Source organism: Physella acuta, unplaced genomic scaffold, assembly GCF_028476545.2.
Source record: "Physella acuta isolate Inbredline_101_S28 unplaced genomic scaffold, ASM2847654v3 ptg000297l, whole genome shotgun sequence".
NCBI lineage: Eukaryota > Metazoa > Mollusca > Gastropoda > Physidae > Physella > Physella acuta.
The window spans coordinates 94,003-106,519 of NW_026731816.1; the positions used below are offsets into that span (position 1 = coordinate 94,003).

General features: G+C 30.6%; 2 protein-coding genes across 2 annotated transcripts; one reads left to right on the forward strand and one right to left on the reverse strand.

Moving 5' to 3' along the window:
* Positions 1 to 269: 269 nt before the first annotated feature.
* On the reverse strand, positions 270 to 6,580 carry LOC131939863 (GDP-L-fucose synthase). Its single transcript, XM_059298383.1, has 10 exons — positions 6,429 to 6,580; positions 3,934 to 4,081; positions 3,123 to 3,237; positions 2,818 to 2,946; positions 2,611 to 2,684; positions 2,346 to 2,479; positions 2,122 to 2,253; positions 1,920 to 1,999; positions 1,555 to 1,654; positions 270 to 1,442 (listed from the first exon to the last, which is right to left on the reverse strand). The coding sequence occupies exons 2-10, from the start codon at positions 4,068 to 4,070 to the stop codon at positions 1,387 to 1,389; spliced, it is 957 nt and encodes a 318-aa protein (XP_059154366.1). The 5' UTR covers positions 4,071 to 4,081; positions 6,429 to 6,580; the 3' UTR covers positions 270 to 1,386.
* Positions 6,581 to 6,998: 418 nt separating this feature from the next.
* LOC131939862 (hsp90 co-chaperone Cdc37-like) lies at positions 6,999 to 12,482 on the forward strand. The gene is made up of 11 exons (XM_059298382.1): positions 6,999 to 7,172; positions 7,969 to 8,102; positions 8,440 to 8,491; positions 8,902 to 9,006; positions 9,150 to 9,200; positions 9,338 to 9,400; positions 9,821 to 9,979; positions 10,154 to 10,269; positions 10,602 to 10,722; positions 11,072 to 11,140; positions 11,299 to 12,482. The coding sequence occupies exons 1-11, from the start codon at positions 7,134 to 7,136 to the stop codon at positions 11,494 to 11,496; spliced, it is 1,107 nt and encodes a 368-aa protein (XP_059154365.1). The 5' UTR covers positions 6,999 to 7,133; the 3' UTR covers positions 11,497 to 12,482.
* The last annotated feature ends 35 nt before the right edge of the window (positions 12,483 to 12,517 follow it).

The following is a 12,517-nucleotide window of genomic DNA, read 5'->3' on the forward strand; positions in this document are numbered from 1 at the left end:
AGTGTAACAAGAATATTAATGGGAACATCAAAAGTTACATAATTTTTTTTTTTTTGCAACAGCAGCTTAACTTGACATAAAAAAATTGGTTCATTAACATTATAATTATTACTATATGGAAGGTCATATGGGGGAATATTAATTAACTTGTCTGAAAGACTTAATGATCGCTAACTTTGGTGGTAATATGGCTCACAAATAACATACAAGTTGGAATGGAAGGTGTGAGAATTATACAAACTTTCAATTAAGTGTTGAACAAGTACACATTTATATTGTCACTAGTTTATTTACCCAAATAATTGTATAAAAATATATAACCCATCATAAGATCACATCAAAAGTATGTACATCCCAATAACAAATACACCAACTGCAAAATAGAACTGAACAATTTGCAGATTTTTTTTTGAAGTTATGAAATGCCAAATACTTGGAACTGCATCAAAACAAACTATTGCATATCCTATGAACAACTTTTACAAAACATCTGAATAACCATAACAAAAAAAAAAAAAATTTGCTTCCATGTATCACAAATAATAAGCCCAATATTGGGTATACTTTTTTGAGCAAAGCACATTAATGTGGATTAGTCACTATGAAAAAAATTACTGTAATGATTGCATGAAACAATGAAATTAATGGATACCAGAAAATATATGGTGTAGTTTGTAATACATATTATCAACACAAAATAATATGGAAATATAAATTAAATGAGAAAATAATATAAAAATCCTTCAAACATAATATCTTCAAGCTAAGCATTTTTTAGACAAACTGCAGAATAGATATTTAATCTATATTTATAAAAGGATTAACGTTTATTTTTTAAACAACAAAATCATAACTTTACTTAAAAATTAATAATCCTTATAAATATACATTTTTATATCTACTAATTATATAATTTTAACAATGCAGACAGACAGTAACTATTAAAGGCGTTTAAAAAAATATAGCAAGCTTAAAACAAAAAAGGCAGTTTCTATTTTCAATGAATGTCTATAAACCCTTTACTGGCAGAGAAAAAGATGAGTTTTATAATACTTTTTTATGTAAGTCTTGGAGAAAACAGGAAAAAAAGTTGCAAATTATACATGTGAATAAATTATCACATACTAAAGTTGGGTTTCTTTTTCTTCTAGGGTACATCAGCATTGCTTAAATTATTTCATAAGTGGCATTAGTACAAACAGGTTTAGCAATAATCACATTTTATTTTTAATATACTATATACCCATCTTTAATTCCTATGCCAATAAGGGTTAACATTTTAGACTGATGTAGTGTAGCCAGTTATTGATAAAACAGCTATCATTGAAAGAATGAAACTGTAATTCAAGTTGGAATTAATCAACCACTGCAAACAGTCTGTAAAATTTAGTGGCGAGCTGTACCAACATTAGCCATGTACCAGTCACATGTTTCCTTGATTGCTGCAAGAAATAATGGTTAACATGAGATACTTAAATGAACAAAATCTCTGATAACTAGTTAAAATATATCAAACATTAAGAAACAACTGCATCTGTAATAACTTTACAATACCTTGTTTGATTGGAGTAAATTTAAAATCAGGCAAATATTTTCTTAGCTTGGCATTGCTAGCCGTTTTTTTAAATTGCCCATCTGATTTGGTTGTATCCAGCTAAAGATTGTGTTAAGGGAATTCAGATTTTTTTTTCCGCGAACTGTAGTGCATAGACTTTTCTATAAAGGTAGATACTAAACAAAATCAAATTTGCTTTAAAGGTTCACTATGATATACTACTGCACAGAAAAATCTTATTGGATTGGTTCTATTCAACATTTTCAGTAACATACTTAACTTATGCCTGGTGTAATACAAAGCCAGAATTCAAACCCAATGTATTCCTATTTAAACATGTTTATATCATTATTGAAAAGGATACAATAACCTCTCCTGTGAAGCCCATAGCTTCAACAACCAAGTCTGCTGCTTCTTTAATGGATATTTCATCTTCCTCTCCAACTAAATTAAAGAATTTGCATGAGATTGTTATTCTGTCTTAATTAACTTGAGTATCAAAATTTTACAGCAAAAACTTTAAGTAACATTAAAAACAAAGTGAGGTAAACAAAATGGCCATTTACCTGAAAGTATAATTGGAGCTACTTCCTTATATTCTCTAAGGACCCACAGAAATAGACGTCCAAGATCAAGGGAATAAATAAATTGTCGTCGAGGTGACCCAGTGCCCCAAATAACAAAAGGTGTGTTGTTGCCTGATGGGGAAAAACATTTTAAGACAAATTTACAAAAGTTATTATCAAATGGTCAAATAATGTGGCTTAACTGAAAAAAAAATGCCTCTCACTTTTAGCTTCATGAACTTTGCGTATTAGACCAGGCAAGACATGCCCATCTTCAAGGTTGAAGTTGTCATACGCTCCAAAAACATTGGTGGGGATGACTGAAGTGAAGTTACAACCATGCTGCATGTGATAGCCCCTAAATAAAAAATTTTACAAAAGTTATTTGGTGATGACTGCAGCATAAATCACAAGTGATAGTGTTCATTACAATTTTATGTTAGTATTTTTGTAAAACAGACTATGTTTAAAAAAAACACTGGCGCTTACTTGTTTTGTACATCAATCATACGTTTAGCAAAAGAATATCCAAAATTACTGTCATGTGGGGGACCATTGTGTACCTGTAAATATAAATTCAAGCTAAAAAAGGTGTTTGATATTTGTCCATTATTACTGTGTAGATAGGCTCTGAAATTAGGGCCATAACTTATAATTAAAATGTATAACTTCTCTTTCAATCAGGTTTAAACTTACCATAGTTTCATCAATTGGGTAAGTTGTTTTGTCTGGGAAAATACAGGTTGACAGACAAGACACAACTTTCTTAACACCCTTTTGGTGACTAATGCTTAGAACATTGTCATTGATTTGGGAATTTATTCTCTGAAAAAGTAATATGTTCAAATGTATAAAATAAATTACATCTAAGATATTTCAGACTATTCTTAACTATTTTTTTTAAAAATCATACTAATTCAATTTCATATTAAATTTATTATAGAATAATTAGTCTATTTAACCGATAAAAAAAAAGACTCATATTTTTTATTGGAACTTACAAAAAAATCTAGGTTATATTTCAGATTTCTAAAGAGCCCCCCAACCATTGCAGCAAGGTGTATCACATGAGTTGGTTTAATCTTATCAAACAAGGCTTCTGTAGCAGCTCTGTCTCTGGAAGATCAAAGACCAAACAAAATTAATAAAAAAGACAAGATCAAATTCTTTGAATAATAAACAGAAGATGTTCTTTGTGAATAATTCATGTCAGCTTATAACCCTAAGCAAGACATTGGCAATCTCAGTTTTACTTAACTAGCACTTTTTGGATAATCAATATCATCCAACTGATGCAATAAGCCATCTTCAATTTAAAAAAATTCAATAGTGTGTATATACCAACAACCAAAGTGAAGACTATAAATGCCCAATCACACAATTGATTATTTTACTTCATAGGCATTTTATTTGATAAATATGAATTTGCAACAGCTGTCTCAAAATTGATCAGTCCCTTAAGCTTAAATTCTAAAAACCTTTTTTAAAACTCACTATCTACTTAGTTTAAATACACATTTTTAAAATATATGTACATGTAATTAAGCTCCAGAAATACAGTTATGTTGAGGTTATAGTTAATGGTAAACTACACCACAGGGGAAAAGCATGGTGTATCTTCTTGTTATTAAATTTAAAATTCCTCCCAAATATAGTAAAGCTTTGTATACCATACCATCCCATTGTCTGCAACTAAGCATGAAGTAAACTAAGAAAACCTCAATACACCAATTCTATTATGTAGCAATGTTCCATTAATACTATATAAATATTAAGTGTTATCAAATGTTCTGGTAATGAACTGTTACATACGTAAGGTCTGCATCTTTTGAAGAAACAAAGTGCCATTCTTCATCACTCCTCTTTCCTTCTCTCTCCATAGCTGCTCTAATACCTCTACCAACTAACCCAGTTCCACCAGTAACCAAAATAACCTTTTGATCTTCCATTTTTTTAAAATCTGAAATTACAAAAACTTAATGTTAATTAAAGTTAACTTCCTAGAAATTGTAGTATTTTAAAACTTTTGAAACCAATGAGATGCTTAATTTTAAACTATTTGACATAAGTATGGTAATATTGTTTATTACAGCAAGATAAAAGTTTTATTTCATTAATCATCTTAAAATTACGTTGCTAATTTGTGTGTGATAGCATATGTAAAAACATGACGTGGTCAGATGGTACTGGTTACCACTGCTAAGCCAAAAGCCTTGAGCTTGAATCCTAGGCTAAATCTATAGAACATCCATCCAGCTCTTATAGGTACTTGGCTCATGTTAGGGAAAGATAGGTGGCTCGGCATAGTGCTGACCACACTATCACTATGTTATATGTATGCCAAAGTTTTTAAAAACAAATAAACTCTACTTCATCTCCCCCAAGTGTTTTGGGCATATACAGGAAAACAAGATGATGATGGATAAGAACACAACATAAGAGCTAAAAAGTTATGATAAAAGAATGCCTTGATATACACACAGTTTTATAATTGTTTAAAAAAACACAGATCTATAAAAATCACAATAACTTTCTCAATTTAACCATTGCTTAAATGTTAATGATAGAAAGCTAAGAAATGCTAAATCTATTTAAAAACATAGTATCAGTATTATTTGCCAACTGTAATCCCATTACAGTATAACAATTTATCTTATCTTTAGTCTTTAGTAAACACTTAGGGGAAAATGTAACAATAAGGAATAATTTCACTAGGTAGATAAGAAACTTAGGCAAACTAAGTAAATTTAGGTCAACAGGATGGTTATACAAGTTACAAATTACGATGCCAATGGAGTGAACAATAATAGGTTTTAACAAGGATTATAATTTTAACATAGAGCACATCAAAGAATTTCCATAGATCTCATGTCTTGGTTTATAACTTATTGGACGATTTTTTAAAAATTGAACACATGTTAAACTGCTCAACCGTGAAAGCTAGGAATAAAAGGCAGAATGTTGCAATGTTAATCTTATGCAGCAGTTGGTGTATAATAAATGGGCTATCCAACCCACAAAGTTTAGGGCTAGGTTGGGGGGTAATGTTTGGGATAATGCATATATTATGCGTAACATTTTTTTTACCCCTAGAACATAATATATAACATTACCCTAGACCACCCTTGTGGAAGAGCCCAAGCCATCCTGGTAACATGAAAGCTGGGGTGCAGTTTGCCAATAAATTCACATAGAACTCCTAACCCCTTGTGTAGGATGCCCAAATCTGCAGACCACAGGGAGAAAAGTAGCAGGGGAACTCAGGGCGCCCAAATGCACATACCCCTTACATTTAAAAATGTAAACCAGAGAAATTTCCACAATCAAACAGGAGTTGTGCTCTCCCTTCGTTACACAAGTTAGTGCAGACATGGTACATGATTGTGACCAGAAAGATGTGCAACAAATAAACGCAATGGATAATAGCACAACCAGAAACGCAAATATCTGTTTGCGCCTTTTTCCCCGTTTTGCATTTTATTTTATCTGGGAACTATGCATGATATATGGGCAGCATCTGGCTGTTCTCAATATACTGCCAGGCCTTGATTTCAAAGGTGTAATTGTCCAACCATCTATCAAACTATGGAGTCATTTATTTATTTGAGTGTGGCAACTAGTAGATTCTAGATTAGGGGTCATTCATAAATCATGTCCAATTTTTTAAAATGATCTTTACCTCCTCCCCCTCCCAGTCATCACAAAAAGACAATTTATATTTGTTATGGCCTAGTATAATAATTAATATAGCATTTCTTGCTCTCAGACACTGCTGTTTAAAGTTAATTTCTGGCCTATATCGATATATTTAGCAATTGATTTAGGTTTATTATTCATTTATCTATAATATTTGACACAAACATATGACAATATACTTCTATTAAAGCCTTGACAATGAGGTAACGTTTTCGTACATTAATAGCCGCGGGTGATTTTACGAACCCAAAACGATAGATTACCAGAAAAAAAGATATTGACAATGACATTATTGAAGAAAAACGTCCTTTTTTTTATTTCTGAGTAGATCTAGCCGTAAAGAATTATAGATCTACTTTATTTAAATATTAGAGTTAAACCAGTTATTTAGAGATTTAACTTGCTTTAACATTGAAAAAAAATGTTTCAAGCCCTTCCGTGTAACTGTAGTCTTTAGTTTAGAAATAGAGTCACTGTCGCACCGGTTTGCCGGCTACAAGTGGAGTTGACATAGGCAGCATAATACTCTAGTGTATATTTAGTTTAGATGGCAAAATAAAACATGTATCAATTAATAAATGAAGTCCAATCAAAATCACAAAACCACTCACCAAAAATATGTTTTAATAACAAGGCCTAGGTAAAACTGTTTGTAGATCTATCTAATACGAACGTCAAAAAAGTTTTAAGATACGACCAGTCTTCTCTCATTGACAACCGCAAATAAGGGACGCTACTGACCTCGTTTCCACACTAGTACACCTTTGTGTCATTTTGACACGTACACCGGTTTTCATAATCCTCTAAAAATAATTGAATCAAAAACAATGTAACGAATTTATATTGTTACATATCTTATAATTATGTATGTCAAAAAATATCTTAGAATATTTCTGTTTTGCTGTAATAGTTTAGGGTAAAGTCATCTATACTTAATCTGACACCCCTAATAATCTAAAACTTAGACGCTTCCAAAGACCAAAATATATCTATGCCCTAGGCCTACATATAAAAAGAGAATCGCATATCAAATTATAATGTTTTAATATTAGGCCAGATACTTACGCTTAGTAACAATGATATATATTAATTAATGAGCCATATCATTTTTATATAAATTTTAAACTGAACACATTTAAAACAATTATTTATAATTCATTTGTTTCGTTTAAAATTAGGCTATTTTTTATTAGATCTACTGCTACATCCGCTATAAACAGAGGAGATCCAGAGCTTTCGATTCTTAGAATTAAAAAAGAAAAAGGTTACAAAGTAGTCAGGTTGAGAGAAGAGATTTATCAAATCTGAACCTAAAAATGTCTACCATAAATTATAGCAAATGGGATCATATTGAGGTAATATGTGTTTATCATTATTATATAATCTATATTAGATTCTAAATCATAAAATGTTGTTAGTTGTTAAATTTTTAAATGACAGTCAAATGAGAAGGCCTAAAATTTTATTTTAAATTCATTGGACTGCTTGCTTGTCACTGTCAGTGAAGTAATATTTTTTCTTACAGCAAGTAAATAATAGAGATCTAAATCTACATAGATCTAGATCTAGATCTAGTAAATAGTAATCAATGCTACAATCAATTTAGTCTCGATCTAGACCTAGTAAAAATGATTTTTAAATATAGATCTAGTGATCTAGTAGAAAGCAGCAATAATTAATTTAATTACATTAGGCTATAACTAAGAAATACTTTAAAATAATTGGCAATGCGGGGAAGGGGGGGGGGCACTTTTTTATGTTGGAGTTGGGCTCAGAAAGTTAAAATTTCAACACATTAGGGAAAAACGCTAAAACAATTTTGCAGCAATGTGTGTCTGATGTGGGGGTAAAATGCTTGCTGCAAAATAGTGAGTAGTAAATATTAAAATAGTAAATATAATTGCTATCATATTAATATTGTAAACACAATATCTAACACACTTACTGGGCTAACAAAATTACAAAATACTCAACCCACCAGTACTTACTGGACTAATCAAATTATAGATTGAGATATACAACTGGCATCGCTTAATAGATATTCTTTATTACTACATCTTTCTTAAGTATACTTAAAGAATAGGCAATTAGTTAATTTATTCTTAAATAAAGAGACCATATGCAATTGTTTGCTTAATCTTGAACATTTAGATCTCTGATGATGAAGATGATACCCATCCAAATATCGACACACCCAGTTTATTCAGATGGCGTCATCAAGCAAGAGTTGAAAGAATGGAGGAGCAAAAAAAGAAGAAAGAGAAGTTTGAGCAAGATAAACAAAGGTAATTTTTTTTAATGGCTGCCCCAACAAAATTGTCACATCATGAAGGGCAGTGCATTAGAGTACTTTAGTGACTCTGCTAATTGTCAATTGACTGACAGTGCAAATAGATCATTTTAAAAAAAATCATGTAAATTAGACATAAAACAAAATGTTCTCATTTACTTGTATAGTTGTGAAACATTAGGGCCTACTTTTTTTTAGAATGGGGAAACTCACTCTAAAAAGCATGTAATTTTTAACTGAAATAGATTACTCATTTTTAGTATTGCTGCTGTTTATTGTATTGATTCATTGTCTTGGCATATAATGTTTGTTTCTTTTTCTTCATTGATTAGTTATCAACAAAGAATAGCAGAGATGAAAAGGAAAGTAAAAGAGGCTGAGGAGGTTTGTAATCTTGTATTTAATGTATAAATTAATCTAAATTAAGTTGTTCCTGTATACCACAGCAAATTATAATATGTAGTTAAAGCAAGTTGATTGCAAGATAGTCTTTTGTGGTTTGACAGTACATCCAGACACAAAGCATGTACATAATGCATATAGTATAGAAGGCTATTAAGTCTGTGTATTGTTGGGTGGCCTTTGCAGTTTTTTTTTTTTTTTTTTTTTTTTAGTATTTTCCCTTCAAAATACCTGAGTGTTTGTTGTACCTTAATAAAAATAGTTAAGGCTCAATGGGTTCTAAACTTATTTGTTTTGTAGATAAATAAAAAAGTTAAAACTTTTATTGTCATCTCTGATAATCAAATATTTTTTGTTTTTTGGTAAAAACTTATTAATTTTTTTTCTTGCAGTCTGCATCAACTGAATTTCAAAAGCTCAAGATTGAACTTTCAGAACTAGAGAAACAAGAAGAAGAATATAGGAAGAAGGAAGAGGAACTCAAAAAAGAAGAAAAAGTAAAATCATTTATTTATGTTTCAAAATTATTCCATTTGTATTAGTTGTTGTATTTAAGGCTACTTTTTTATCAATACTAATTAGATTTTAGTTGTTTGTATTGATATTATTTAAGTCACTACTGAGCACTGTTTCTCCCCAGTTGACACCTTTGAATATTGACACCATTTGTAAAGAAGCAAAATCTAAAACAGTAAGTTTGCATTGTTTACTCTAGTTGCCTGGTCATTACTGAGATACAAATAGAAACATTGTTTTAAGGAATTATTTATATTCTATTCAAGAAGTTCCTTTTAGTATGTTAATGCCCTGTTGTTGTTTTTTTTAAAGCTGATAAATAAAGCAGCACCACCACCGAAAGAACTTTCAGAAGAAGAAAAAATTAGCAAGCAGGTTAGTCGATATTCTAGTTACTATTTTTAACGTGTTGTAAGATTACTGATTTTTAAAAAGTCATTGAGCATGACTAATGTTCATCACTGAAGTACCTTTACTTACCTGGTAGTCATTTTGACAGTGGAGTAGGCCAGGTTCTATAATAGGTTTGTTAAGTGCCCTTCAGGACTTCAGAGTGGAAGCAAAATCAGGTTTTATATGTTACAAATGATGCCTTGTACTGCTTAATTACATTGAATAATTAATCTATTCTGTATTAAACTGGCAAAGGTCTAGTCTGCAAACTGTAATACCACATGAATTCCCTTCGGTCTCCTATGTAACTTAGTTTAGTTAATGTTTTATTTTTCTATTATTATTTTTAACTGTCTGTCACTTTTTAATATATTTTTTAAAATTATAAACTTGTACCCACAGCAAGAATTTACTAAAAAATATAAGAGTGAAATCCGCAAGTATGGCATGCTTCAGAAGTGGGATGACAGCAAGCAGTATCTAACAGAACACAACTACCTTGTGTGTGAGGAGACTGCCAACTATCTTGTTATCTGGTGTATTGATCTAGAGGTGGAAGAGGTTAGTTTACACAAGTATTTTACTTAAGTAAAGGCTTTTAACTCATGGTCAGAGGAGTTATACTTTTGGTTGAATATTGAATATAACTATTGTCTGTAAGCTTCTTAACCATGATAGTTTGAATTAGAAGTATTTTTTAATGCTTTTTCTTTATTTATGTTTTAATTTTTTTAGAAACATGATCTCATGAAACATGTCAGTCATCAATGCATTGTCATGCAATTTATTTTGGAACTGGCCAAAAGTCTAAAGACTGATCCTCGCAGTTGCGTCGGGGCTTTCTTCTCCAGGTAAGGTTACTTATTTTTGGTTTGGACATTCCTTTTTATTTGTTGTGTTAATGTAATTTACTAGGCCTGTGAAAAGTCATGTCACCTCACATTAAGATTGATAAGTTGGTTCTTTATGCTGGAGCTTTTTCCTCTACAGCATTTCTTGATATGAATTATCATTCAATCTTTTAAATTAAAAACAAAATTTACATTGCTGTCATTTATTTATGCCAGCATCTGATAAAACAGATCAGTTTTGAGTATTGGAATTTAAGTGAATCTTTTTTTTTTACTTCTGCATTATTTTTAAGTGTAAAGTTATTATTATAACTTGTTTATTTTGTTTTCAGAATTAAACTTGGAGAAAAACAGTACACTGATGCTTTTAATGATGAGCTTGAAGCTTTCAGATCAAGAATTCAGGAGAGGGCTAGAATAAGGATTGAAGAAGCCATGAAAGAATATGAAGAGGTGAATTATAACTTTATGAACCTATATTTTTAGGCAAAATAATATTTTCCACTTGGGGATTGTATATTTGTTTGCTTTGTATGTTTAGCCTCAAAAAATTTATCTTGTAAATTTATGGGATAGCTTGTTAAAGCAGTAGTCTCTCTATTAATACACCCAAGAGTCTTGCGTTGGGTTTACAGGCACGCAGCTGGGGTAGTGATGACCATACTATCCCTTCATAAGCCTTGGTCAAAGAAACAGTTGAACTCTATTTTTATCTCCCACGTGTCCCCTACCCGTATGGGTAGGACTACTCATAAATTAGTAAATTGTTATAATTTAAAAAATTGTTTTATTATAAATACAGGAAGAGCGTAAAAAACGTTTAGGTCCTGGAGGCTTAGACCCTGAAGAAGTGATGCAATCACTTCCAGAAGTAAGTTAATTTTTAATTAATTCCCCATCATTTAAATTAAACAAAAGATTTAAATACCTTAGTTATTTTTTCTATATTATTTCTCTCAATTAACTAAAGTATTTTTTGAATTCGCTTCTGTTTAAGTAGTTGAATCACTTATTTAAACTTTCAAACAGAAACTGCGGGCTTGCTTTGAGGCTCAAGACATAGCATTGCTGCAAAAGACAGTGGCAGAAATGCCTCAAGAGGAAGCAGCATACCACATAAAGCGCTGCATTGACTCAGGCCTATGGGTCCCTGGGGGAGATGACAAAGAAGAGGCTAGTGGAGTACAGGAATCCAAGGAAGAGGAAGTTTATGAAAAAGTTGATTGATAGTCTCTTCTGAAAATTATGTTTTATTAATAATATGACAGAAATAATTGTACAATTCATATATTTCTAAACGTGTAATTTCTGGTTTAACTTGTTTTTTTATCCATCAATATGAAGTAATTTGTTAACAAATAACTTATTTTATTATTGTTTTATAAAACTGTTCAACTGAATTTTTATTAAATTTTGTATTGCTGCTAAATAAAAAAGTCATATTGGTCATTGGTAATTAAAACTATAGCCATTGCTATTGAGCTATTTTACATTTATATTTTAATAAGCTACTGTTGTTTTTCAGTTCAGTATTTCAGTTGCATAATCATATATTGTTCTATCATTTCAACTACTAACACAGACTGTATGAATTACCACAGTGCACTACAAGTTAACAGGTTTAGTAGTGTTTTTAAAAAATAACAAACCTATTTAAAGATTTATATACATAAAATAAAACCTTAGTGGTTAGTGTTCACTTTCTGGTACCCGTTGTGAAGTGTACTTAAATACTTTTGAATATTTGGGTACCAAAGCTTTGTTGTCAACTGCAATTCTGTAACTGTTTTTATAATCATCTATTATCAAATTGCATAGTGTACAATTTTCAGGTGTAATTTCTCATCAATCTAACTTTTAATGAGTTTAATTTCATTTTGTAAATAATGGCACATTACATGTACTATTAAATTGACCAATAGTTTACAATAACAAAAATTGTAAAAGACTAATTTAATTGTTCGTTATTTATTACATAATTTTAAACTAAGGCCTGTCTGCAAGTGCATGTTTATAAAGATCTTAGAATAATAAAATGTATCTTCCCACTTCACATTTTAAAAGTGTTTATTGAGTTGTGACAATTAGCTAAACAACTCAAAAAACATTTGTTTTTGCAAACTAAAAATGGATAGCCAAAGATATCAAATAATCCTATCAAAATTACACCAGCTTTGTCCACCTACTTTTTATACATTTATTTGTACAGATTTTCACAGGGACATCTTTGAAAAAAATACTGTATGAT